The sequence below is a fragment of the Lepidochelys kempii genome, chromosome 7, assembly GCF_965140285.1.
Source record: "Lepidochelys kempii isolate rLepKem1 chromosome 7, rLepKem1.hap1, whole genome shotgun sequence".
Taxonomy (NCBI): domain Eukaryota; kingdom Metazoa; phylum Chordata; order Testudines; family Cheloniidae; genus Lepidochelys; species Lepidochelys kempii.
In genome coordinates, this window is record NC_136386.1 from 121,413,696 (window position 1) to 121,441,689 (window position 27,994).

Sequence of the window (27,994 nt, forward strand, 5' to 3'; positions counted from 1 at the left end):
GGACAGGGTATTCCTACGCCCTTATCCGAAGTTTCTCAGTAAGGTGGTATCTCACGTCCACATCAATCAGGCAATATCTTGATCAACTTCCTTTCCTAATCCTTACCGTTTTACCTGGACAGGACTAAACCTTTTAGGTCATCATCTCTATTGTTCGTAGCAATTGCAGACAGAGTCTCTTCCAGTCTCTCCTCGTGGATCTCCTGTTGTATTCATTTGTGCTACAACAGGGCTGATGTATCGCCACTGAATAGAGAGCTAGTGCATTCGACCAGATCTCTCACAGTCTCTGTGGCTTTTCTGGCCCAGCTGGCTATTTTGGACATTTGCAAAGTGGCAACTTGGTCTTCAGTGTATACTTTTGCCTCCCATTATGCCATCTCTGAGGAAAATTGGGATGATGCCAGATTTGGATGTGTGGTCCTTCAGTCATTATTCAGGTAGACTCTGACCTCCAGATTGAACTGCTTGTGAGTCACCTGAAATGGAATAGACATGCAAACATTTGAAGAATTAAAAATGGTTACTATCCTGTTTGGTAACTGTTGTTCATCGTTGCACATGTCCATTCCATGACCCACCCTCCTTCCCTTCTCTATCAGAGTCTAACAGTAAGAAAGAACTTATGGGGGTTGAAGGTAGCTTTGCCCTTTATACCTTTGTGTTGTGGTGTGAGGCAGGAGAGTGTGCATATGCTGCCCTGACAGGTATTGCTCAGGTTAAATCTGACAACTGTGCACGGAGCACACACACACCTGAAATGGAATGGACATGTGCCACACATCTCAAAGAACATTCGTTACAGAATAGGTTGGTAACAGTTTTTTACTGTATCAGCAGGTGAGTAGTGTGGCAGGGAAGGCCGCAGGGACAGCACTGAGGATCAGAGAAGCCAAGGGCCAGCAGCCACATTGAGGTCAGGAAAGCCTCCAGAGGCTCCTGGATAATCTATATTGGGTCTGGCCATAATCCTTGAGTGTCACATGCTTAAGGTGATCAAATTTTCAAAATAAAAAATTGTGGCAATGTTTTTTAGGATTGCAAAATAGTCACTCAAAAAACAAAAGTAGGTTTTTTTTAAAAAAAGTTTGTGGGTGCCACTTTTGCCAATTTCTGTCTCAGTAGCAACAGATACAAATTTCTCAGCGTGGAGGATTTTCCCAGCAACTCAGATGTTCTGAATGAGGTTAGTATGAAACACTGAATGAGTGTTGTTAGCATTTATGGTGAACAAAAAGAACAATTTCGATAATGTTTATGCTCCTTCAACTGATCTCTCTAAACACTGTTTATCCCACAGAACATTCATTCCACTGGGCTGTTCCTGGTAAATGCAGAGCAAATTCTACTTGGCACAGCAAAATGACTTGAATGAACATATACTTATTTAAAAAAAAAAAAAGTTTTGATCGATGAAAATGAAAAATATGAACATTTTAAATGTCCTCAAAGAATTTTCTAGGGCATGATATGGAAAACTGAGACTATCCTAGCAAAGCCAGGATATAAGGATGCTTTAAGCATGCTATGTCTAGTGCAGCTGGAGTGGATGTGATGCTATATAGTATGGAAAACAGAGAAGCATGGTCTGACCTGATGACTGGGAGCCAGAGACATTTTTGTTTCAACTTTGACATTGATGGATGGCTCCCTCTGTGATTTTAGGCAAGTCACTCTGCTGCATTTTCTCCAACTCTACAAAGTGGATAATAATCCTTACTGTTCTCCCTGATCTATGTGTTGTGAGAATCTGTTTAATGTTTGTAAACCACTTTGACAATGAAAAGTGCTATGAATGTCAATTTCTAAGTAGTATTTTCCTCCTTTTTCCTTAACTCAGGCAGACAAACTAATATAATCTGTTCATCTTTTTGTATTTCAGCATCCTTTGTTACCCACATGGCTAAACATTTTTTGAGTATTACTTGCAATAAATAGTGGAATCCACTATCCAGCTTATGGCACATAAGTAGACTTTGTTATTGTTTGCAGCAGGAGCTTTAAATGATGCATTCATTGTTAACTGATGTTGCATTTTCTTGAGGATTATATTAACATCTTGTTGTGCATAGCCTCAGAGCTAATATATTCCTGCTAAGAAAAGTTAGCCACTTGCATAAATCCATGCCTCTTCACATGGGCTTGGAAGCAACCACCAGCTTCTGTTTTGTGTATAGAGAGAGAGAATGTAAAAAGTTGTTTTTTAGCTGAGATTCAGCATCAGTAAATGACATCTTCATGCCAGTATGCTGGCTTGTGACCAGAATCCCAATTGGTGCATCTTCAAAGCCTGTACAGGGAAAGAAGTTGACCGAAGTGAAGGAGAAGGGTGTGGCATCTTGAAGTCCATCAGCCACTCAACTAGTCTTCTGCCTCTGCAGTCCCAGAAGAGACCACGGGCCTTGTTAAGCTACCTTTTATCATTAAAGTTGCTTTAAAAAATCCCAAACACCCTCATCAGTGTGTTAGATGCCACTAAGACACTGAAAGCCTATACTTATGCTCAGACTTTGATTTTGGAAGGTGTACTGATTGCAGAGTCCTTTTCCCATTCTGTATCCTTGAGGACCATGATGTCAGAAGTAAATTGGTGACATTCATTCCTGGTTGGCAATCATTGCCTTTGATAGCTGAGACCTCAGGATTGTTCAGCCAGAGAACAGAGTTCTTTTTTTAGAACACCTCCAAATTGTCCAACTTGTGAAGGGGAGGAGGCAGCATTAGCAGCAGAAAGAACCCTATACACTATTTTCTTCTTTCCTTCTCCAAAAGCAGCGGCTTTGAGCCTGTACCAGCAAAGTGAGGAAAGAGGGCTTTAGGCAAGATGCTTCCTACTACCAAAAAAGTCAGGAGAGCTTAACCCATCTTGAATTTAGTTCCTTAAACAGCTTTGCCATCAAGATGAAAATAGTGCGTCTGTGGCCAGCTCCTTTACTCCAACTATGAATGTCAAGTATACAAGTATATGCGTGGGATACAGCTCATTTTACTGGAAACACAGCACTTCCATTTCAATTAGTAGTAACTGTTGCAATATACTTACACTGCAGAGAGTATGTGTTCCCTAACCAGGATGATTGCCTGATCAGGAACAACACTTGGGAGATGACCGTAATTGACACACATTTGTCACCAATAGTCATGGTATCATCATGCCACATTATACTAAAATATGATTCCACCCAGTGTGTTCCTCTAAGGGGCTGCATTGGCAAATAACTTCCTTCCTTCCTTCAGGCAAGATGCTTGATGATTTCAGCCTTCACCACAGAGAAAAAAATGGTGTTATTGTACATGAAACTGTATATTTGCCTTCCCTTCTCATCTCAAAAATGTGTGGTCACTGTGTTTATGGCCCATGTTAATTTGCCTGCTAGGAGTGTAAATCAAAACAAAATAACTGTTGATGCACTTATACTCGCTTTTTCTTGCCCACTGAGGCTCGATGTAGTACCCTCCCATGCTAAGATGAAGGGTTCCCACATTTCTGGAAACTCAGAGAATCTTCCTAAATTCATAAGTGTGTGACATGGAGTATCTAGAAGCACATACCTGTGTAGGATTCTAACTTTACAGGCTATTTATATACACTTCCTTTCACTGCATTAGTTTTTGTTTGTATTGATGAACTGCATTATAATATGCAGCAGAAGGCTTTATTCAGGCTAGAGAGATGGTGTTTAGAATAAATTCCTAGACTTCTGGGACAATAGTGTGGTTATTTTTGTGGCTTGTGTATATAACATGGGGATCAAGTAGCAGCTTTTGGAAGCCTTGATGGGTTTGGGCCAAGCATGAGCTATGGGTAATTTCAGTGGTTACTTCTAGAGAAGATTAACAGAAGTCCATGTGATCAGTTATGTAATCAGCCCCACAGAAATCACTAGTTTTTTCTCCTGACCTTTCTGAATCTCAGTAGGGAGCCTAGGGCACTGTTTCTGAATTCTGCAATAGAAACTATTATATTTGCTTCCTTCCTAACAAGGAGATAACATTACACAAGCATTAGGATCTATTATCTCCAAATAGACTTGAAGGGCAGCCATTCAATGAGAGCATATGGTGCGAAAACTAGTAATTTTGCAAGATCTTTATGTTTAAATCCTTAAATTAGGGAGATTTGAGGATTTATGTTTATAGCGCCATTTTGTTTTGTAAATTGCAGTTTCTTTTATCCATCTTACTGATTCATCTCTGCTTATACAATCCAGCTCTATTAGAAGAACACTAATAAGTAGTAATGTTACACTGTTCCTGCCTTCCTTCCTGTTTGTTTCGTAGTGTCAAAACCGTCTCTACCTGTCGTTAATGGAAATGCTGTTGGTGGTCTAAGCCAAAGATGCACAACCTTTCTCTGCTTTGTCTTCTATAATCAGATCTGTCCTATGAAAGAGCAGCTGCAAATGGATTGCCAGACTTTCATTAGCATGGCATTTAAGTGAGCCTAAATAGTACAGTGAAGGGCACTTAGAAATGTGAGAAAGAGAGATCAAATTTAAGACAGGCAGAACTTTACTTGGCTATTTTCTTCTGAGGGTGAGCTAAACATTTAATGAGCAATATTGTCAGCTCTGGATCCAAGTAATCCAGGAGGCCTTGGCATCCCTAGGTCTTAAACAGGGCAAGTTGCATGATGAGGTTACAGAAAAGTGTCCCTTGATAGAACTTGACGTAAACAAGTGAGGATTTTAAACAGATTGTAATTTCATACAAAGTCACTGGCAGATGGAGAGGGAATTAGTAAAGACCAGTTACTCAGTCGCTAACCTTCTTCTACAATAGTTAGTCTTGTTGAAAGTTTTATCATACCTATGAGATAAATTATACAGTAGGCAAGATGGTTTCATTCGGGAAAACTGTCCCCGTACTTCAGTCACTTCTGCCTCTATATTGGGTGGGAATTGTTAAGAAAGTCATCAGTAGTGAAACCTGTTTCAGTGAGAAAATGAATGGTAAATGAGACTTACATCATTATTTATGCAGTATGTTGAAAAGAATTAATACTGTACTACTGTAATGGAGTTAAGTTTGTGTCCCAGAAGCATTACAAGCTTAAAAGTAAATGCTAAGATTTGTTATATTGCAGACTAGTTACAGAGAGGTTCTCACACTGTAAGTTATAGGTATATCAACACTTCCATTCTCATAGCATCACAGATGTTAGAGATGGAAAAGACTTCTTAGGTTGTTGTGAGAAGTTGCCTTTCCCAACCTGATCTAAAACACAATTATGTGTAGAGTCCGTACTCATCTCTTGCCTAGGGTTAGGCTTTATTAACAAAGAATTTAAAATTAATGAAGTCCTTCATCAGGACTGTTCAACTTACAGCTCTAGAGAGCTATTTCTACTTTCCTGATATCCAGTTGTAGTCCTGAGCCACCTGATTCAGCAAATCAGGAGCCCCACTTAACCCTTTACCAGCAGGATCAACTCCTGTTAACAAGATGCAGTGTTTCAGGTAAACGTTGCCAAATGGTTTGTCATTTAATCTATCCAGTCAGCGTGGGACTGTTTCCTATGGTGTATTCATTTTCCTGGAGCTTGTGAATTTGCAGTATAAAACTCCTACAAGGTGAATACTTGATATCAGATCCTTCCCATTTGATCACCCACCAACCACTCCAGAATTGGCACATCAGAGCAACTGCCTCTTTTACTGGATGTGAATTCCGATAGAGCCCGTCTACACCCAGCAGGTGGGGATAGCAACTTTCTGTGCTCTGTGTAAGACTGACTGACTGACTGCTGCCTCTTCAGCACAATAACTATTTTGCGGGTGTAGCTTATACCCGTTCCCTGAACGAAATATGCTGTACCCGCAAAAGGACTGTTTGGCTGGCATAACTGCAGCTACAGTGGGGCTTTTGCCGACATAACAATATCAATTAGGGGAGTGATTTGTTCACACACCTAACTGGTGTAGCTATGCTAACAAAACTTCTACGTGTAGTTCAGGCCCCAGTCTAGCCCAGGGAGTGGAGGCTCTTAGTCATTTGAATGGACTTGCCTTTTAAAATGTTACAAGCACTGGAGACTGGTAACATCTGAGACTGTAAAAAGGGGCACTCGAAACCAGTTTACAGCAGCTGGTACAGAATATAATGTATCTGATTTAAAGCAGGTTAAATGATATTTTCTCTCTCTCACACATGCACACACCCTGAGGAAGACCCTCTGACGCTAAAAGGGTCTCACTTACATAATAGGCTAATGTTCTGTAAAGTTTCATATGTTTAAATCAAACTCTCGTTGCATTACACATAAACCTGTGTCTATTTTTCTTTTTCCATTTTTTTTTTTTTACATTTATGTAACTCAGTCAAATTGGGTTTGTTTTTTAAATTGATATGCAACTGGGGTATGCATAGATGAGCAATTCCAAACCCACTTTCAAAATACATTAAAGTTAATGGAGTTTGAAACATCTTCTGTGTACACATGTAGAATAGAGTTTTCCAATGAACTTTGATAATGTTTTTTATAAATACATTCAAACTATAATATTACACAGTAAGCTGGAAGGATGAAGAAAGGAAACTGTCTGGTTGTATATTTAATATATGTAAATACCCATAATAAAGATTTTTTACATGCAGGGGAACCTATCTCTAGAGAGAAACTCCGCTAACAGTATAGCATAAAAAGTCCCAATCTGTTTGTAAGGGACACTTCAAAAGCACCTAAGTAATTTAAGAGCCTAAGAATTTTGACTCTTAATGGGACTTTGGCTCTTAAGTCCCTTAGGCACTTTTGAAAATGCTGCCCTCAGTCCATTTGAAATCTGTTCATTTTTAAATGAATTAAAAATAATTTTTAGTCCTACACCTGCCCCAGATTCCCCTTCAATTTTTTGTGGTTTTACAACCACATCTTATATTTTAAATGTTTTTCTCTCCCCCATGTTGGCTATGTCAAAGACCCATACAAATGAAGAAACAGATTCACTATACAGTGTGGTCCAGTGTATATGGTGCTGGATTGGGACTCAGGACATTGTGTTCTATTCCTGGCTCTGCTGCTGGCCTAAATGCTTAACCTTAGCCAAGTCACACCACCACTCTGTGCTGCAGTTTCCCCATCTATAAAATGGGGCTAATGATACTTGCCTCTTTGGTAAAGTGCTTTGAGATCTACAGATGAAAAGTGATATATAAGAGCTGCATGGTGTTGCTATTACATAGGGAAGACAGTGAACTGGCTAGTTACAGCGTGCTTCTGAGTACACATGCTAAACGAAAGAGTTGCAGACAAATTTTTTCCCTCTAATCTCTTCCAAATGTAGTAATTTTAGGTGGTGTGTGTAACAATCATAAGTAAAAAATATTCAGACAAAAGTGTGATATTTAGGTTGATGGTTTCCCTTTAGTTCATCATGTTGTAACAATTGAAAATAGTGAAGTTGTTTTTTGGTGGTGTTCAGTTGCTTTTCTAAATAATGGCCATTGCTTTTTGTAACCAGCTCTCTACAGGTATGTACAACTTCATTTCAGGGTTGTGCTACCTGGATTCTTTTTCAGAGATTATTAAAAATGGAAAAGAAACGGGGGCTCCTAGGGAGGCTGACTGACTGCAACTGAAACTAATCTGGCAAAATTGCATCTACAAAATCAGCTGAATATCTGTTGTGTGCATGTAATCAGATAATTGCACGTCAGCTACCTGTTTGTGTATTCACACTGGTGCACATGCAGCTTGGCAGGCACAGGTTTTGAGGCTATTTTTAATAAAGTAGCATCTCGTGATTTGAAACTAGAAGCAGGTCAAAGCTCTGATATTTCTAGTCTACTTTGGGATGGTTGGTTGGTTGAATACAGGCAGCATTTCAATAGCCGTTTTATCAGGGTTGTTTCCATTGCTGCTTTTAAGAGTTGACTGCTTAAAGTTGTGTAAAACTGCACACTGAGATTGGAAGCTGTGGATTGTAATGTGTTGGCACCGAGAATGGGGCATGGGAAAAGCACGTGTTGCTTGTCATGGTGTCCAAATAAATCACCAACTGACAAAGTGCTAATCTGCAGGGTGTCGTTTCTTCAAGAATCAGAATGTCAGAGTGAAGCTGTTGAAAGGGTAGCACTTCACTAATAATGTGCTTAAAAAGTTGCAATAGTTTGCTCCTTGTTCTCCCAGTCTGAATATAGCTGAAGACCTACATTGATCAGCAGCTTCTCAATACCCAAATAGTTAGGGTCTTATTCTTGCTGGTCTGATAGAAATTACAATGATGATACTTTCCACGTGCAATAGAGTCTTTTATCTGGGATCTAAAGCACTTTACAAGCTTTAATTGTGCTTCAAACACACCGTGGTGTAGGGCGCATATTGTCATTTGTACAATGGAGAAGCCAGAGGCGCAAGTACACTGAAGGCTTGACTTTCACAAGTGTACGTGCACAATTTCCCTGATTATGCTTTGCAAATCACTTATTTTAGCAGACAGTTGACCAGTTATATATGTAACTACTTCTCAACATGTGCAAATTTCTGATTTGTGTGTGCAATTGTGCTGATTGTACACACACAAAGGCATGTGTTTGTGCACATGCAATTGTGAAAATCAAGCTCTAAGTGAGTTGCCCCCAAATCAAACGATGAATCTGACTGAGCAAGGTGTAGAACCTAGAACTCGAAGTTTACTGTCCTGTACATTACCAACTAGACATTTGTTTCCTTCCAATTTAAAATCCGTGTCCAGAGAGAGATTGAGCAATGCCTCAAGACGGCCGAGGGATGGTGTGGAAAATAACACATTCAGGTGCTAACGCATGTGAATGGTACCGTAGGGTATTGGATTTGGATGGCAGTTACATCTTAAGTTGTTTTCCTTGCTATTTTTGGATATTATTGAGTTGCATTTGAACATGAGCTTTCTGTGCAACCATTTCTTCCCCTGGCTTAACTCCTTATTGAAGAGCTAAGCCCATATTTTAGTAGGGTGGTTTATTTCCATGGATACGCTGTGAGGTTTCCAGTTTGGGAGTATGATTCTCAGTAGGCTGTAGTTGGATAGGGTGGTTTGTAAGGAAAGTCTGCAGTTAAACACAAAACATTTCCATGATGTCGGAATAAACACAAACACTCATAAAAGCCAAGGTGAATATTCATTTGACTCTTTGAAAGTGATAAATTATTCCAGTTCAAAGAAATGCTCCTCAGACTGTTAAAATGACCAGTTAAAAGGAAGATTCACTAGAAGTGCAGAGGTGCCACAGAGTAGCAGCCACTAAGAAGCTGCTTTTGCCCATATGCAAATCTGTACATATTCAGACTTTATTATTGTTGATGTATCCTCAAGCCTGGCATTTTTATTCAGGAGAAGAAATCTTTCCACCATAAAGTGCTGAGTCTGTTACCGAGCTCTGACTCTGCGAAACATAGCCAGGAAGCCCAAACCTTTATCAGGCCTAAGGGAAACAAAACTCAGTGACATTAGGTCCTTTGATAGGACCATTACCAAGATTACTTCAATAGATTCATAGATTCAAAGGCCAGAAGGGGCCATTGTGATCTTGTAGTTTGGCTGGCCTATATATCACAGGCCATAGAATTTCCCTGAAATAATTGGGGAAGAAGTGTCGGGACAATAACACTTTGCAAGAGTATTGTTTTGGTGGGGTTTTGTTAAGTAGAAATGCACAGCACTCAAACAAAACAGACATGGAACAATGCAAAGCCCTGCTGTGTATATGATACCACATTGCTTCTTAATGGACAGGGAGGGTTGGTACAAGATTTTCCTGTACCTGCACGGCAAAGAGGCATGCATGTGGGTATTAGAAAACACCCTGTGATTCAGCGAAAGGCCTGTTTGTTAATGGATAAAAATGTATATGCCCTAGAGGAAAATAAAGGTACATATTGAGCAATAAAGTAAAATATACTTAACAGACCTTTAGTCACTTGTTGACTGGCTCTGCAGTGTGCGAAAAGATTTCCTCCCTGTTAAAGAAAGAAAATGATGATAAATAACCCTGCAGTTTCTTCTCATTTGGGAATGAAAATACAGGTAGTTAAAGAAAAAAACAAAACAAAATATGATTTCATTACTCGTTTAAAGATGTTTAGGACTCTGAGAACTAGATTTGATGTAGGCTGAAATCAGAGACCCTGCTCTGTACAGCTTCACGTGAGTAATAAAATAAGGATTATTATGGTCTTGTGGTTAAGATGGAAAACTAAGAGTCAAGAGAACAGGGTTCTGCCCCTGGCTTTTCCTCAGACTCCCTGTGTGACCTTCGACAAGTCACTTAGGCCCTGATTCAGTAGGGTCCTTAAACGTGTGCCTAATTTTAATAAATTAGATTGAACCATATGCTTAGGGTTAAGCAGATTAAGATGATATACTTTGCTGAACAGGTATGTACATAAACACATGGGTAAGTGCTTTGCTGAATTGTGGCCTTAAATGAGAGCAGCCTGGTTTTCAAAGGTTCTGAGCATCCACTGCTTCAGCAGGATTTTTGGATGCTCAGCATCTCTGAAAATTTTTGTTAGGTGCCTAAATAGGGATTAGGCTGCATGTGAGTTTACATTGATATTCTTCACAGAAGCCCCACACTTGCAAACACACAAGCTATTATTCTGCTCATTTTTCATTTATTATTATTATTGTTTTATTTTATTTGCTGATGGTTTCTTTTCAGCTGATATTTTAGTGATTTATTCAAGTTAAAGCCCAGATCCTTGCATTAATGCTTCCACACAAGAGCAGTTCTCCCTTCTGCAGTCACCTGTTGCAGAGTCTTGGTCTGTTGGACTACATATTTCAAGCATAGCTTAATGCGCAGTCAGAGGGCCAATTTTGCCCTCTAACCCCATTGACTTCAGCAGGAGGTACACCTGGGCCAAGCACGTTTAGAAGACTTGTCAACTGTAATGCATCTCACATGCAGAACGAGCACCCTTTCTCACACTCCCACAGCCTGAATGGAGTGTTGTGCATTCAGCTGTGTTCTGGGAAGCAGGAGTGCTTGAGCTGTAGGTGTTATTCCTGGTTGGTGGGGGCTGCTGTGGCACCTGCTGAGCAGGCAGCCTGGGACCTGTCTGCCTCTTCCCCAGGCTGCTCTTTACTTCCCCTGAGAGTTCCCCGCCAACATGGAGCAGTGGGGAAGAGTTAACAAAGTTTAATACCACATCATAGCAACCCCACCTCATCATTCACTCCAGTAGCCCCAGGCTCTTATCTTCACAGTGGTTCAGCAATTGCACTATCCTCAAGCTCCCACATTTAGTCCTGAGTTCACTCAGAGATGCCTTTGTCTCCCCACAAGCCATATACTCCTATTCTGAGGGTGTGAGGAATAAGGACCTTCTTCCTTGCAGCTGTTCCCACTGCTCCAGAGAACCCTGTATGGGAAATCAAGGACTTGTCGTCCCTGCTGTTCGTACAACACCTTTCACCAACACCAAACCCACACAATCATTTTTAAACAGAACTTTATGGTTTTACACAAATTGTTTACAAGTATGCAAATTAATTCATTAAATATTTTTTAGAATATGGCACACATGGAGTGGCACCAAATGTCGAGGTTTTGCACTGGCAAGGGAGAAAGCATTTTTTCCCTGTTCTCACATGATCATCTCTGACCAACCCATGAGGAGTGTTGACAGACTCTGGCAGAAACCATGTCACACCTTTAATGAAAGGATACCTTGGTCTCAACGTGGAATCTTTGAGAGTGCAATTGGGGAATAAAGAAGGAAATGTGCAGGTCTTGAAGAGCTTTCTCCTCCTCCCCAAAACCAAACCCAATCACACCCCAAACTTTCTTAACCATGCAAAATGGTTATTTAACGATTATTTTTAAAACGCATTAGAGGTAATAGTATGTACTTTACTGCTCTGTTGGGCCCTCTTTGAAACCTATTCAAAAGCATTCAGCTTAGTGTTTAGTTTGAATTTCTTTAAAAGTTGTTTCTCATTCTTTTGTGCATATTTGTAAGTTGCAGAATAGTTCTCATTCTCTTTACCATGTGTGCTTGTTAACCAGTACTGTACAATGCTGTGTATGGTTGCATGGCACCTTTCATGAACACATTCCAAAAAGATTTGCACAGAAAAGCCCAAACTTGCCAGATAAGTCTAGGTGTAAAGAGTAAGTTTTAAGCTTTAATGTACATGAGTCAGACTGACTCCATATTTTAGGTTCTTGATGGGAGCAGATTCCAGATTTAGGGCAAAATTCTGTTCTCAGATCCACACAGTGACTCTTGACGTATATTCTTCTGTGATGACATGTAGACGTGTGGTGGGTGTGAGGGAATGGAATATCTTGAAAGGAAAGAGATGACATCAGGCTACATAGTAACCTGCCACCGGATCCGGTATGGTCACTAATGACAGAACCCTAAACACAGTGTGAAGGCTGTTCCTGAGTAGATTATACCAACTTCTGATAGAAACTCGAGGGATCTGTCTCTCAAACACTTTGGCAACGCTTGGGTAGCTTGTCATGCCAACAAAATATTGCTGGATTGATCTGAGACTGGTTTGTGAAGTTAAGGCCAGAATTTTGCCTGTAGGATGTACCACTACTAACCGTACCTCCTCTGTAAATCAGTTTTGAGCGGTGTTGTGAATAGCCAGCAGACTGGTTTTCGAGCTCTTCGGAGGCAGCAGCTCCAGCAAACACGCAAGTCCCAAATGATGCAGCGCTGTCGCGGTTTTAAAAACAGTTTGATTTTTTTTTTTTAACAGGGGAGCCCAGTGTAACTCCTTCAAGACTGGAGTGACACTCTGCATCTGCATCTGCCTCATGTGAGTCAAAATCCTGGCAGCAGCATTTTGCACAAGCTGGAGTCTCTGTAGAGATTTTTTTTTCTTTCCCAGGAAGGCTATAAAATTGCTACCGTATGTGTCTTGGCAGCAAAGGTAAAAAACAAAACAAAAATACCCCAACCACCCAAAATCCACAATAAAGTGCATGAGAATTCCATACCTTACTGTGCAACTCCTGCTCATTCCAACACATTCTAACACATGCCGTGGAAGTCATCACGGACTTAGAGCCTGCAACATTCACTTCTGTGGTACCACTTTTTAATTCTTCACAATGTAATTTGATGGCAAATTATGATGTTAAGGGGAAGCTGTAAGTGCTGTCAGCTGGCTTCTGTTTTCAAAGCTTTGGTTGTTCTTTCGCAATCCATAGTTACATAACCCCTGAACACTGTGTACTGACTGCCCTGAGCTGCTGAAGCATTTGTCTGTTGCAGAGCACAAACCTTTAAAATAACTTGTCCTTTTGTCATTGGGGACCAACATGTTTGTGGAGGGATGGGGGTCAACTTAAAAAAAGATAGAAAAAGTTGTAATATGTGCTTATATTTGCTGTAATTTTGTTAGAAGTAGGGCTAAGAGACCAACAAAAACATACTGAAGATTGAATGGTTGTGTTTTTGTGGCTGTGCATATTTCACCTGTCACACACTTGCGGGCGCTTTGAGGCGGGGGCACTGTTAGCTGTGTGGGAGCTCACAGCACAACGGATTCTGCATGGCAAGCATCTAAATCTATGACATCCACAGTATCCTACACAAAGTCTATAGCTGTGACCACAGTGGCTAGGGCTTTGGGGGGTTTCCAGGAAAGTATTTAATTACTTTTTTCTTTTTTTAGTCATCCAGCTGTAGATCTCTCCTTACTGCTAAATTCCTGCACAGATGACTGACCAGAACAAGATATAAAAACACATCAGCCCTGAGTACACGAATATATTGCCACGTTTCCACAGGATCGGTACTATGCCCTAACTTTCAAACAGCTTCTTGGAGGACCCCCTTCAGTGTAGTGGAGCCCCACTTTTTAGCTTAAGGGTAGGCTTCCCAGCCTCACCGCCTCCTAGGCTGAACCTCTTGGCTCCAGCACTCCTGGCTTCACACCGTGAGCTCTGCCCAGCAAGTCCCATTGAGACAGACTCCTAGTTAGAGACTTGTCCACTCTGCAGGGATTAACGCAACTGAGCAAGTTTTTCCAGTGACACCAAAAACACTTTTCAGAAGAGAGTAGGATTTATTAGTCAGTTGGAAGACAGCATTGGAAGTTCTTAGGTTAGCATAGAGAAATAAAGGTTAAAGCATAGCCCATTCTGGTCAAGCCAGAGCAAACCACCAGCCACGCTGTAGTGGATTCCATTTTAGGCTCTCTGTCTCTCTCTGTCAGTCCCAGGAGAGAGTAACCAGCTTCCTCCAGTATCCCATACTTTATTCTCTGCTGATTGTGTCTCAGTCGTTTGTTCTCGAGCTGGGTCTCTGCTTAGTTGCCCTGCTGGGGTGAGAGGAGATGGGGGCTCCTTCCTCTTGGTCATTGTTTGCTAGGTGTCAATATTCTGGTCATTGGACTTTCTTTGGATTCTGCACTGATATGGGGTCACTTTCAGCAGGTTCCAGCCAGTTCCTTAATGATCCTATTCACTGTGGCCCAGACCACAAGGTGACACCTGAACCTCATGTCCTGTCCTGCTTCCATGAGCAGACTTAACACTTTTCCCTCCACTGGGTAACAATATGAAGTGCAGAGGGAAACTGAGGCACACAGAGGTTTCATTAAAATATTACAGAAAATTCCCAGTTTGTCACGTGTATGTGTGTATGTAGATAGAGGTTATATAATGTGGCCATTGCAGCATCACAGTCCTGTTCACACTGTTTATCTCAAGTAGGTGGATCACTTGCCTGAAGCTCATGTTACTGAAATGAGCATTTGCACAGCTTGTGCGAAAATGTCAGTAGCTTGTAGCTCATGCTGATTAATATAGTCCGTACCGTGGTGTAGTGTGTTGTCAAAATGGGGCGTGGGCGAGGTGAACTCTGAAACCATTCCCAGTTGTCTAATTAAAGGCAAGTATATCTTGGATAACATCACAGTAACTGCAGAATACTATTTATAGTCTATTTCCATCCTCCAAGAGTCTGATTTCCAGTGTGTCTGTTGATTTCTTACACTAGGAAGAAGACTCTTCTTTTCCAGGTGTCTTTAGTGATGACACCCAAACAGACTCTTTGAATGAGCTAGTGGCTTGCGTTTTAAAAAAGGGCTTGGGCAAGGAGGCAAGCAAAGTCCAAAGTTTATAGGTGAGAATATGAATTTTGCGAATGTTCAGGGACAGCCTTGTGGTTGTGCCACCCCTAATCAGGGATCTGGATTTGATTCCTTGTATTGGTATGGTCTGGGAATACCAGATAGTCTTTTGCAACCACCTTTCTTTTTGGCTTTTCAGCTGCTTTCATAGGCTAGAAGGGAGGTCTTAGAATCATAGAATATCAGGGTGGGAAGGGACCTCAGGAGGTCATCTAGTCCAACCCCCTGCTCAAAGCAGGACCAATCCCCAACTAAATCAGTGATGGATGTAGATTGGAGAGGGGAGTGCAATGCATAAAAAATGGAATAAGGGTATTTTAAGGGTTGCATGATGCACATAGAAAATATGAATCCACTGCCCTTTCCCCTGAAAGATTGTTAGAGAAGTAAGGGTGTTATTTGAAAGATAGCATTGTATTAGCTACAGCCATGCTTTCTTGGTGGTGTACCATGTGGATTGATCGTAAATCCCTTCTGTTTGTCTAAAAGGGATCCCAAAGTACTCTTCAGATTGTCCATGTGTATGTAGGGGTCACTACAGCTGTCTCTGGGCTCCAGAAATGACCATGGCTCATGTCTGAAGTGCTGTTATAGCCGTATCAGTCCCAGGATATTAGAGACACAAAGTTGGTGAGGTGATATCTCTGTTGGTGAGAGAGACAAGCTTTCAACAAACTGTTCCCATAGCAGCAACATAATGCAACAGGGTTTTTAGAAGAAGGGGAATGGTGAAGTTCTGTATAGAGAAAGAAATTACAGTTTCCTTGGGAATTTGGCCAGATTACCAAGGTGAAATCGCACAGCAGTGTTAAAAAATGTATATGGTCTGTCTGAAGAACTAGGATGGCTCCAGCTTCTTCCTGGTGGTGGTGGGGGCTGAGGTGGGCTAGACAGAAAATGGGGGGGAGGCGGCGCTATACATCTTGTGGGCGCACCCATTTATTTTTTAACAATACGCACTTCAATGTGTGATTTATCTGTTATCCTCAAAAGAGGAATAAAAACATATACAGACACATCGGGTTTAAACTTTGTCTAGCCTGTGAAGTGAGCAAAGTAGGCTATTGGGAAGATTTGGAGACTCAGAGCCATAATGCAGCAACTCGCACTGCGGTCAGTCTGGAGCAGGGGGCCTCAGTGCTAGCGAGGGTTAACTGAACACAGGTGCTGTAGGGAGTGTTACCCAGACACCGCTCTGTCCTGCATGTGCAGCTGCGGCAGGCACTGTGGCAGGGAGCTGCACGCTGGGGATGGAAACCAGGTACGGAGGAAGGCCCTTGACTCATCAGATAAATCCATCCCCACAAGGCAAGCTGGACATCCCGGACCTGAGCTTGCTCCCCACCCAGGGCTGGATGGCTGCAGCCGGACAATGCTCTGACAAGCCTCCCCACCAGTCAGCAACCTCCCTGCCCCTGCCTCAGGGGTGCCATTTAGGGAGGTGCTCCCCCTCCCAAGTTTCATACCACAGTATAATTTTACAATTTGTGTGTGTGTGTGTGTTCGGAGAGTGTGCGAGGGAGACTCTGTGGGTGTTAGTGGGTATGTGTTGAGGGAGTGTGTACGGGAGTGTGTATTTGTTGGGGGTAGCATGTGAGAGAGACTGAGCGTGTGTGTGTTGGGGGTAGTGTGTGTGGGAGACTGTGTTGAGGGAGTGTGTACGGGAGTGTGTATTTGTTGGGGGTAGCATGTGAGAGAGACTGAGCGTGTGTGTGTTGGGGGAGTGTACGTGGGAGACTGTGTGTGTGTGTGTTGGGGGAGCTTGTGTGGAAGACTGCACGGGCCTGAGTGAGAGTGTCAGCATGCTGTCTCTTTAAGCTGAGCATTCAGGAGCCTGACGCTTGTTCAGTGCTGCAGCAGCTCCCACTCCTGAGCCAGAGACACCAGCAAACAGGCTCCCTGTCCCCCGACCCCAGCTCAGTGGAGACCCACTCAGGCACGGCCACCTCTAGCATCAGGCAAGCTCCCCCAGTGCCCTGCCAGCCGTGGATCAGCTTCCCAAAGAAGGGAAGACTTAAGTGTAAACATGGGGCTCACAGCCTCTGTACTGCCTGCTGCTGAGGAGCCATGTCACACCTCTAGCCAAGGCTAGCTTCAGCAGAGGAGTTGACTGTGCGGATCTCTGCAGCGCAGCCAGGGCTGCAAATCTGTCAGAGGATCCCTGAGCACAAAGGGACTGAATGGAAGAAGAAGACGATTTTCCTACAGTCTAGGCCAGCGGCTAAAGCCTCCTCTCTGTAGATCAGGTGTGTGTGAGGTCTTCAGGAACCAGTCCGCTTCTCCTGGCTGCTTCAGTTTGCAGGCCGGAGTGAGCAGCAGGTGGGAAGTGAGAGCGAGTGAATTTGGGGAAGGAGAAGTGAGTGTGTCTGCTGTGGGGAGCCTGGCCAGCAGCCACAGCTCTTTCCGCTGCGCCTTCACAGGCGGCCAGAGAGCAGCGGCTGCTGGCCAGGTGCCCAGCTCTGAAGCCACTGCCACAGCCAGTAGCTGGGAGAGGTGGCTATGGGGGGGGTGGCTAAGGCAAATTTTGGGATGGCTGTAGCCCCTCCAAGCCCCCTCTAGCACCGCCCCTGTGAATAACTCAGCATGTCCTTGTCCCATGCTGCTTTAATAAACGGGGAAATCTGGGCATCTGTCTTACCCATCTACAATACATGAAGGCATATTTCTTATTGTTCCCTTCAGTAATTTGCCTTTAGCAGCCCTTCATCAAGAGAATTCATTTTTTCTAGACTCTGTTCTTTCATGATCTTCACTGTGCTCTTTCTATTCTGACCTCCTTTTGCTCACTAGCGCACTAGATCACACCCCAGAATTTCCGTCACAATCCTGTGCTCTCTTATTTATATTAGTTATTTCTGCCCCTCATTCTCACCCACAACACAATCAATCTCTCTCTTCCTATTGCACAGAGAAGGTCCCATGCAGCAAATGTCATATAACTTTATTATATGTTTACCATTAGTATAGTAAAAGCTTGAAGATTTTGTTAACTACATTATTACTATTACTATTATTATTATCAAGTTGCAGTGGGGGAGGTTTAGATTGGATATTAGGAAAAACTTTTTCACTAAGAGGGTGGTGAAACACTGGAATGCGTTACTTAGGGAGGTGGTAGAATCTCCTTCCTTAGAGGTTTTTAAGGTCAGGCTTGACAAAGCCCTGGCTGGGATGATTTAACTGGGAATTGGTCCTGCTTTGAGCAGGGGGTTGGACTAGATGACCTTCTGGGGTCCCTTCCAACCCTGATATTCTATGATTCTACTTTTAGGTATCCTTTACTATTAAGTAAGTTAGTATTATAAGTGTGTTCAAGCTTACAATGAATTGTTGCTTTTCTAAGTGATAATAGGCCTTTGTTAAAAATAATAATGAACCCTTAGATATCTGTCAGCCAAATAATACGCTGGAGGACCCATGTTACTGTAGAGCTGGGCAAAATCTTTTTGGCAAATAGTAAATTCACTGGCAAATGCAGTATTGGGGGGAACTGAAACTATTTGAAAATTTGGGTTGAATTTGGCAATAGGTTTGGCCAAGTAAAAGCTGAAAACAGAAATTTTGGAAGTATGATAACTCATTTTGAAAATGTCAGATCCACTCCACATTTTATTTTGAAAATGTTGGTTTGAATTAGCATTTAATTAGCATTTAATTTGACCAGAACAAATTTTTGGCAGGTTTTCATGTAGTCAAGAAAAAAAATTCATTTTTGGTTAGAAACTGACCAGTTTTTTCCCCTGGAAACCAAAAATCACTTTGTTCAGTTCTATATATGAGATTCCTCATGACAGTCACCATAATCTATAATCTGTCCCTGTCTAACATCCCTGATTTTCCTTCATGAGCTTCCTCCTTTTCCATCTTTTTTCAGTAGTTTCACATATGAGTTTTCTCCTCTTTGACTTGGTCTCTCTTTTCCACAGCACATTTTCTTACCTGTAGTAATTCTTTGGGGACTGTAGATATATATTATTATTGTTAGCATTTTTTATGACTCCCGCAGCGGTGCTAGGCACTTCACAGAAAAGCATGTCCGTGTTCTGAAGAGTTTACCATTCAAATAGCACATGTGTATATGACACATACATCTGCTGCCTCCAAATCATTAATACAGTGGGGCCCACTTAAATATATATCTCAACTGTGATGGGAATTATTTGACCTCAGTGCATCTTAGGGGCAGATTCTGTGAGAGTGACAGTTTCCAGGCAGCAAAACTCAACATACTGTCCACAGAAATACAGTGAAGCCATCAAATGATCTTTGAATGAACTTGTTATATAAGGTTCGTTAAGTACATTTTCCCTGCTCTGAGCTAAGGTATATTTTATAAATGAAATATTAAAATAATAAACTGGTTTAAAAGAATAACATTTTGATGCAAGAAGGTAACATCTCACAGGTTTCTACGGTACCATATAGTTTTATTAATAAATTATATGCTGACCTGATTACTGTATCTTCTGTGGAAGCCATCACAGCCCACAGCACTTATAAACACCTCCTAGCTGAATTCCTGACACTAATATTAGGCTACGGAATTGTGTCCAGAGTAACAGCTGTAACAGTAGTAAAGAATTTCAGACTCTCTGCTTCTAATAATGTGTATAGCAGGGGTGGGGGAGGAGAGGGAGATGCTGTTTGGAATATATTTCCTCTGAGGCAAAGAGCTCTGATGGACTGACTTATATTTCATCTGGTGCGTTCTGCTTCTGAAATATGAACTGCATTTCCATTCTGCAAAAGGCCTCTAGCATGATCTAATTCCATGATCACTGTAAGCACCAGAGCAAGTGAACCTGAAATAGAGAAGGAAAATAATGACGGAACCTAGTGTGGAAGAGGGAGGAGGGAGAATGGAAAAATTATTTTTAACTGCCTTGTTTTACCATGAGCTGTTTTTGTATTTTCTAACTGGAATCTTATCTTGGTACAGTGTATAAATCCCCTGAATATGAATCTCTTGGATTTGACCTGACCGTAGAAAGATTGGTTTCCATTGGATACCCTCAGGAGCTGCTCAGTTTTGTCTATGATCCTTCTTTCCCTACCAGGTAAATGACTAAGAGATACTGATCTAGTCTACTTGTGGCTTTGAATGTTTGTTCTGTGAAGTTCATAGACGTGAAATTTCAAGTTTTCAGAAGACACCTTTTAAGCCTTTAGTTGTGCACAGAACTTTGTTGAACATACCCGATTGACTTGCAGTGACTGACTTCACTTGTGCAGAATTTTTGCACAAACAGACAGCCTCCTTCCTTTCATTCCTCCCACATTGAGTTGCACTGAGCCTACTGCCACAAGTTACCATGTCCATAATAGGAAGATGGGTCGTAATGAAGCTGTCAGGACGGTTACACTGAGCATGTTCAGTGAATTCACTACCCCCATCATGGGGAGGACAAAGAAGGGTTGCCTATGTGAGGACAACTGGCAGCAGCCTTACTACCAATCAGTCTTGAAGAAGCTCATTGTTTTCAGCAGTCATGGAATCTCCTTTTCCCAAAGGCTAGTGACTAGATAAATGAGCTGAAACTTGTAATGTGGTTTTGCCAGAAAAGATGTAGATCTCAAATCGGTAGCAGGGAATGACATGGCATTTTTTTGCAGCTGTCACATGCCACGTCTGGCTCTCCTAAATGCAATGGAGAGATGCACAGGACTGGAGAGGTTCCTTCCCCCAATCAGCTCTCCATTGCATCCCAGTAGAATTCTCAGGGAATCACTAGGGCAGGCGTGAGAGCCAAATTCTTGACCTTGTGTAGAAAGCTACACATCTTCCCCGATGAACGTATAGCTAAGCTTTCTGTTAAGTATAATGATCCTGTTTTAAGATCCATAGAGAGCAGGTCAATTTTACATTTCAACCTGGCAATGCAGGGGGTGGGGAGGGTGGTTACACAGCCAGACAGAGGGATACGTTAGAAGTGGATCAGCACAACCCTGCCCCCAGTGTTCAGTTCTGTTTTGGATTGGACATGTAAGAATTGGCTCAAATATTCTACTTCAAATAAGCACACTCAAGAGCTGATTTTGATTCTTGCTGAGTATGGTGCATTTGGCCACTCCTCAGTGTGTTTCTGATTTCACATCTTAAATTCCTTCCTTGACAGAGGCCTGGTATTTGATACACTGTATGGAAACCTGTTGAAAGTCGATGCCTATGGGAACCTCCTGGTGTGTGCACATGGCTTTAACTTCGTGAGAGGGTGAGTACTGACAACTTGGCCATTCACTGGTCATTGGCTCTGGTTTGATAAATGGCTTAATAAACCATAAGGAATAGCGGACAATTTGTTGATAAAGAGAGGCTGCTTTTATATTTTTATAGGTTTGGTTCGGTTTACATATAAGAAATTGTGAGTGTTCTGAAGTTAATGATATTTCAAAGTCTAGGAAAAACATCAGTACAGTACAAAGAGGCCTATATTTTCTAGAGCAGTGGAAATAGGATAGGACATGGCGTAGGGAAGAGTTTAGGATAGGACAGTGTGTGGGGCTTTTTACCTGTGCTGGCATAATTCAGTTTCAGCACCCTGTCATCAGGTAAAATGATTCAGTTGTGTCAGCCCTTTCTGGAACAGGCAGAAGTCTGCATCGCATGAACAACTGCCAGTGGTTCAGCTCACCAGTCTTTCCTTGAGAGAGGTGAAGGATTGAACTAGCCTAGGAGCTAAATTATTGTAGCTTATGGTTTAGGTCAATGGGAAGAAAGGAGAGCAGCAGAATACAGACCCTGGACTTCAGAAAACCAGACTTTGACTCCCTCAGGGAACTGATAGGCAGGATCCCCTAGGAGGCTAATATGAAGGGGAGGAGGAAAACAACGAGGAGTCCTTGTGGCACCTTAGAGACTAACAAATTTATTTGGGCATAAGCTTTCGTGGGCTAGAACCCACTTCATCAGATGCATGGAGTGGAAAATACTGTAGCAGGTATATTTATATATAGTACATGAAAAGATGGGAGTTGCCTTATCAGGTGGAGGGGTCAGTCTAACGAGACAATTCAATTAACAGTAGAATACCAAGGGAAGAAGAATCACTTTTGTAGTGGTAATGAGGGTGGCCCATTTCAAACAGTTGACAAGAAGGTGTGAGTAACAGTAGGGGGAAATTAGTATGGTAAAATTAGGTTTTGTAATGACTCATCCACTCCCAGTCTTTATTCAGGCATAATTTGATGGTGTCCAGTTTACAAATTAATTCCAGTTCTGCAGTTTCATGTTGGTGTCTGTTTTTGAAATGAGGGGGAAAGGAGTCCTGGAGAGCTGGCTGTATTTTAAAGAAGCCTTATTGAGGGCGCAGGAACAAACCATCCCGATGTGCAGAAAGACTAGCAAATATGGCAGGCTACCAGCTTGGCTTAACAGAGAAATCTTCGGTGAGCTTAAACACAAAAAGGAAGTTTACAAGAAGTGGAAACTTGGACAAATGACTAGGGAGGAGTATAGAAATATTGCTCGAGCATGCAGGAGTGTAATCAGGAAGGCCAAAGTACAATTGGAGTTGCAGCTAGCAAGGGATGTGAAGGGTAGCAAGAAGGCTTTCTACAGGTTAGCAATAAGAAGAAGGTCACCTCTATGAGTGGGACCCTTATTGAATGAGGGAGGCAACCTAGTGACAGATGATGTGGGAAAAGCTGAAGTACTCAATGCTTTTTTTGCCTCAGTCTTCACAGACAAGGTCAGCTCCCAGACTGCTGCACTGGGCAGCACAGTTTGGGGAGGAGGTGAGCAGCCCTCAGTGGTGAGAGAACAGGTTACGGACTATTTAGAAAAGCTGGACATACACAAGTCCATGGGGCTGGATGCAATGCATCCGAGGGTGCTGAGGGAGTTAGCTGATGTGATTGGAGAGCCATTGGCTATTATCTTTGAAAACTCGTGGCAGTCAGGGGAGGTCCTGGACAATTGGAAAAAGGCAAATATAGTGCCCATCTTTAAAAAAGGGAAGGAGGAGAATCCAGGGAACTACAGACCGGTCAGCCTCACCTCAGTCCCCGGAAAAATCATGGAGCAGATCCTCAAGGAAGCCATTTTGAAGCACTTGGAGGAGAGGAAGGTGATCAGGAACAGTCAACGTGGATTCACCAAGGGCAAGTCATTCCTGACCAACCTGATTGCCTTCTATGATGAGGTAACTGGCTCTGTGGATATGGGGAAAGCGGTGGACGTGATATACCTTGACTTTAGCAAAGCTTTTGATATGGTGTCCCACAATATTCTTGCCAGCAAGTTAAAGAAGTATGGATTGGATGAATGGACTGTAAGGTAGATAGAAAGCTGGCTAGATCGTCGGGCTCCACGGGTCGTGATCAACGGCTCAATGTCTAGTTGGCAGCCGATATCAAGCGGAGTGCCCCAGGGGTCGGTCCTGGGGCCAGTTTTGTCAACATCTTCATTAATGATCTGGATGATGGGATGGATTGCACCCTCAGCAAGTTCACAGATGATACTAAGCTGGGGGGAGAGGTAGATATGCTGGAGGGTAGGGATAGGGTCCAGAGTGACCTAGACAAATTGGAGGATTGGGCCAAAAGAAATCTGATGAGGTTCAATGAGGAGAAGTCCAGAGTCCTGCACTTCGGATGGAAGAATCCCATGCACCGCTACAGGCTGGGGACCGACTGGCTAAGCAGCAGTTCTGCAGAAAAGGACCTGGGATTACAGTGGATGAGAAGCTGGATATGAGTCAACAGTGTGCCCTTGTTGCCAAGAAAGCTAACGGCATACTGGGCTGCATTATTTAGTAGGAGCGTTGTCAGCCCATCAAGGGAAGTGATTATTTCCCTCTATTTGGCAGTGATGAGGCCACATCTGGAGTACTGCATCCAGTTTTGGGGCCCCCGCTACAGAAAGGATGTGGACAAATTGGAGAGAGTCCAGCGGAAGGCAACAAAAATGATTAGGGGGCTGGGGCATGCGCCTTATGAGGAGAGGCTGCGGGAACTGGGGTTATTTAGTTTGCAGAAGAGAAGAGTGAGAGGGAATTTGATAGCAGCCTTCAACTACCTGCAGGGGGGGTTCCAAGGAGGATGGAGCTAGGCTGTTCTCAGTGGTGGCAGATGACAGAACAAGGAGCAATGGTCTCAAGTTGCAGTGAGGGAGGTCTAGGTTGGATATTAGGAAAAACTATTTCACTAGGAGGGTGGTGAAGCCCTGGAATGGGTTACCTAGGGAGGTGGTGGAATCTCCATCCTTTAGAGGTTTTTAAGGCTCGGCTTGACAAAGCCCTGTCTGGGATGATTTAGTTGGTGTTGGTCCTGCTTTGAGCAGGGAGTTGGACTAGATGACTTCCTGAGGTCTCTTCCAACCGTAATCTTCTATGATTCCAATAGTAAAGCAGTGTGAAAACTGTGTGTGTGATGTTCTGCAGTCCCTGTTGGCTGTTAGCATTCTTCTTACCTCTATGAGTAGAAAGTTTAAATAAGAAAAGGGGGGAGTGCAGGGCTTGATGCAAAATGTGTCCAAATAAGTTCCCAAATCCATAATATGAGGCTAGAGTTGATGGAATGGAGGAACAGTTAAATTCAGTAGCAACTGAACAAAAATCCCAAAGAGGCCATCACACAGGCCTTCTGATAAGCTCATCTCAAGCTAACGAGTCTCTGCAATAGGAAGTAGAAACCTTAAAAAATGAAAGATCAAATGTGTGCTCAAGGCTCTCATATGTATATGTAGTCTTCACAGACTCCAGTGGGGTTGGATAGGTGTAAATGTGCCCTGAGTTTGGTCCTGCTATGTATATAATGAATCCTTTGAATGCAAATAGCATAATTCTGCCAGTGATCACTTAAAAATGATTTTTAAGAGAATGAGAATAGTTACTTTTTTTAACATTGCCAGAAATGTTTAATTGCAAAGAGCCTCATAGACTCCAGCAGAACAACCTTGCACATTGCTGATGAAAGCTGCATGCGGGTGTTTAAAAAAAAAACAACACATGAAAACTAGGGGAAAGATTAATTATCTTAAACAAAAAATGAAAATGCAGTGGATTTAAGTATCCCCTGCCTATGAACTCAGGGATTAAGGTAAGGCTGTGGTCACTCAACCATTCTGCTTCCCTGTGTCAGACTTGTTCATTTTGCTGACCAATCATGGATATTTTTGCCAGGCTAGAGCCAGCACAGCTATGGAGTGTGAAGTGGATTCTGTTCTTACTTTTGTGTCACCAACACACTGTTAATTTTCCCCTCAGCATGGTAAAACTAGGTGTTGATTAAAGCTTGAGGGAATCTTGAGTTAATTGACCCTTTTATGATCATATTCTAAGAACTATAGAGTATGCTATTGTTTTTTTCAGTTTTTCCCTTTACCATCTTGTTTTTCAGGCCAGAAACTCGGGAGCAGTATCCAAATAAATTTATTCAGAGGGATGACACAGAGAGGTTTTACATTCTGAACACGCTGTTCAATCTACCAGGTAAATCCCTAATTAGATACTGTAGGGCTTGATCCTTCATCACGGAAATGAATGGGAGTTTTGCCATTGACTTCCTGACAGCAGATTCGGACCTGTGCAGGTGTGCTTTGAGTTACATGAACACCTCTCTTCCTCCAGACTCCTACCCCAAAAGTTATTTTAATTTATGATGTTTCTCTTGTTTTAAAATTCTGCTTTGTTTCTTTGCAGAGACCTACCTGTTGGCTTGCCTAATAGATTTCTTTACTAACTGTGACAGATATTCTAGGTATGTTTATTGCCTGATTTTATAAAACTAATAGTATAGTGCAGTCTTGAATATATGTTTTAAATAATAGATGCACGGTACAGCACAAAGCTGCTCTACCGAGGTCCAATCTCCCACTAATGTCAATGCGAATTTTTCCATTGACATCACTGGGACTAAGATCAATCCTCTTTAGCTGTTTAATATAAAAGTGAATTCCATGCTGATGTGAAGTGTCTATTAACATCTCTGGAGACTGAAAGCCTAGACAAATTGGATGCAGTAAAGACATTGGCAATGCAGCTCTTCCCTCACACTGTGTCCCTGTCTCAATGCACTGGTTGCCACAACTTTGCTGTGGAGAGACAACCTCTAGATATGAACCTTGTAAATGGTCAGTTTCCATTTCCACTCTGTTCTTGGCGCCTCAGCTAAGACTCCAACAAATAATGCTAAATGAGTTGGAGGTTTGATGACGTGGAAGTTTGTGATCTGAGACCACAAACTTACTACAAACACAGTGGCCCCCAAACAGCCCTCAGATGTCTGTTTTCAATGCCTACCAGTTAGAACTGTATTTGAGCCAGTAACCGAGAGGCGAAACTCCCAAGGCCAATTACCAGAGCCACTTAGATTTCCCATATAGTAGTTTTAACATTTTCATGGCAAAGAACCTTGCTCACTCAAAAGTGAAATATGCTAATGACATGGGTTTGATTAAAAAAACAGATTCACTTAATGAGAGAATTGTCTAAAATATTAAGCCTGGTTTTAATAACTTTAAAGGATACATTTTCCAAACGTTTACAGTAATTTTTGATTTACTGTTCATAGCAAGCTTTTTGAAGCAGGAAATGTACATGTTTTCTTTTTCCTCCATCATGTACATGCATCAGCACCTGTTATCGTGGGGTTGCTCATGAGTGCTGTGCTGTCCATGCTTTTTGGTTTAGAAAAGGAACATTGAGACATATGGGATGGGGGGAGATAAAAATCAATATTTACATGGGCTTGCAAAGAGGTGCATGTTTAAAATGGTAGGTTACATTTTGAACTCGCAAACCTGGATGCAACTGCATGAATGATTCACATGATATGAAATGATACCAGGTATTACATTCTTGGAAAGTAAAGGTTAAACACATATGCAGTTTTTCCCAAGAACACAGGAATTGCCATTCTGGATCAGATCAGTGGTCCAGCTGGTCCAGTATCCTATCTCTGAAAATGGCCAGTACCCTCTAGTGGACAATTATGGAATAATTTGCCCATAATAGAGTTTCTTCTTAATACGCATCTGTTAATGGAATACGCATCTGTTAATGGTTGGCTTATGCCCAAAAGCATAAGGTTTAATATCCAATATATAGTATAAAATCCTCTTTTGAATCTTACTTATGTAAAATCTTGGCCTTAGTGGTATCTTGTGGTGGTGAGTTCCACAGGATAATTATGCACTGTGATATAAAAAAGCAACGTTACCTTTTATCAGTGTTAAATGTGTTGACTTTGAATTTCATTGAATATCTCCTTTTTCTTGGGTTATGAAAGAGGATAGTCAGCAACACTTAATTTACTTTATTAGGTTAATCTTTTTGTATACCTGTATCCTGTCCTCTCTTATTTATCACCTGTTTAAACTATAGTCCCAGTCTATCAATCACTCCTGAAATGGAAATATTTCCATGTCCGTAATCATTATGTACTTACTATTCCATTAGTGTTAGGAGGGAGAAACTAGAGTCGCAGTCACAAAAACCTGAAATACCACATTACTGGTGCATGGTCCAGAGACGGGAATCTGCTTCCTGAAGTTCTGAATGAATACCACATTTGGGTAACACACATCTCTAATGCTGCTGTATATACCAAGTCTGTGCAGATAGACTCCATTAACTGGAAACTATTTACAGGGGCATTCTCTCAATCCCAGCACCCATGACGGAATAAAAGAGGAAATCGTGAATACAAATTGGGAATACAAGCTTTGTCTGTCAGATATATTGCGCTATCTTGTCTCCCTGGTTGCTCCTTAATCACAGAGGTCCTGTGGTATATGCACACTTCTTACTGGCTGCTGTTCTTTATCTGACATATCTGATCTCTCTTCTTTCCTCATAGCTGTGAAACAGGGTTTAAAGATGGAGACCTCTTTATGTCGTTCAGGAGTATGTTCCAGGATGTCAGAGATGCTGTTGACTGGGTTCATTACCAGGTGATTGGAACTCCTTGGGATT

The 27,994-nt window shown here is 42.0% G+C and overlaps 1 protein-coding gene across 3 annotated transcripts in view; it reads left to right on the forward strand.

Moving 5' to 3' along the window:
- NT5C2 (5'-nucleotidase, cytosolic II) overlaps window positions 1-27,994 on the forward strand; it is an 87,339-nt gene that overhangs the window by 45,706 nt on the left and 13,639 nt on the right. Inside the window, exons 2-7 of one of the 3 annotated variants that reach the window (XM_073354480.1) lie at window positions 12,699-12,872; window positions 20,020-20,137; window positions 21,197-21,292; window positions 25,419-25,510; window positions 25,721-25,778; window positions 27,879-27,972. In XM_073354480.1, the coding sequence (XP_073210581.1) occupies window positions 12,854-12,872; window positions 20,020-20,137; window positions 21,197-21,292; window positions 25,419-25,510; window positions 25,721-25,778; window positions 27,879-27,972 (477 nt within the window). In that variant the 5' untranslated portion in view covers window positions 12,699-12,853. Of the gene's footprint in view, window positions 1-12,698; window positions 12,873-20,019; window positions 20,138-21,196; window positions 21,293-23,128; window positions 23,222-25,418; window positions 25,511-25,720; window positions 25,779-27,878; window positions 27,973-27,994 lie in introns of those variants that run through there. The other 2 variants (XM_073354479.1, XM_073354481.1) reach the window with 2 other exon arrangements.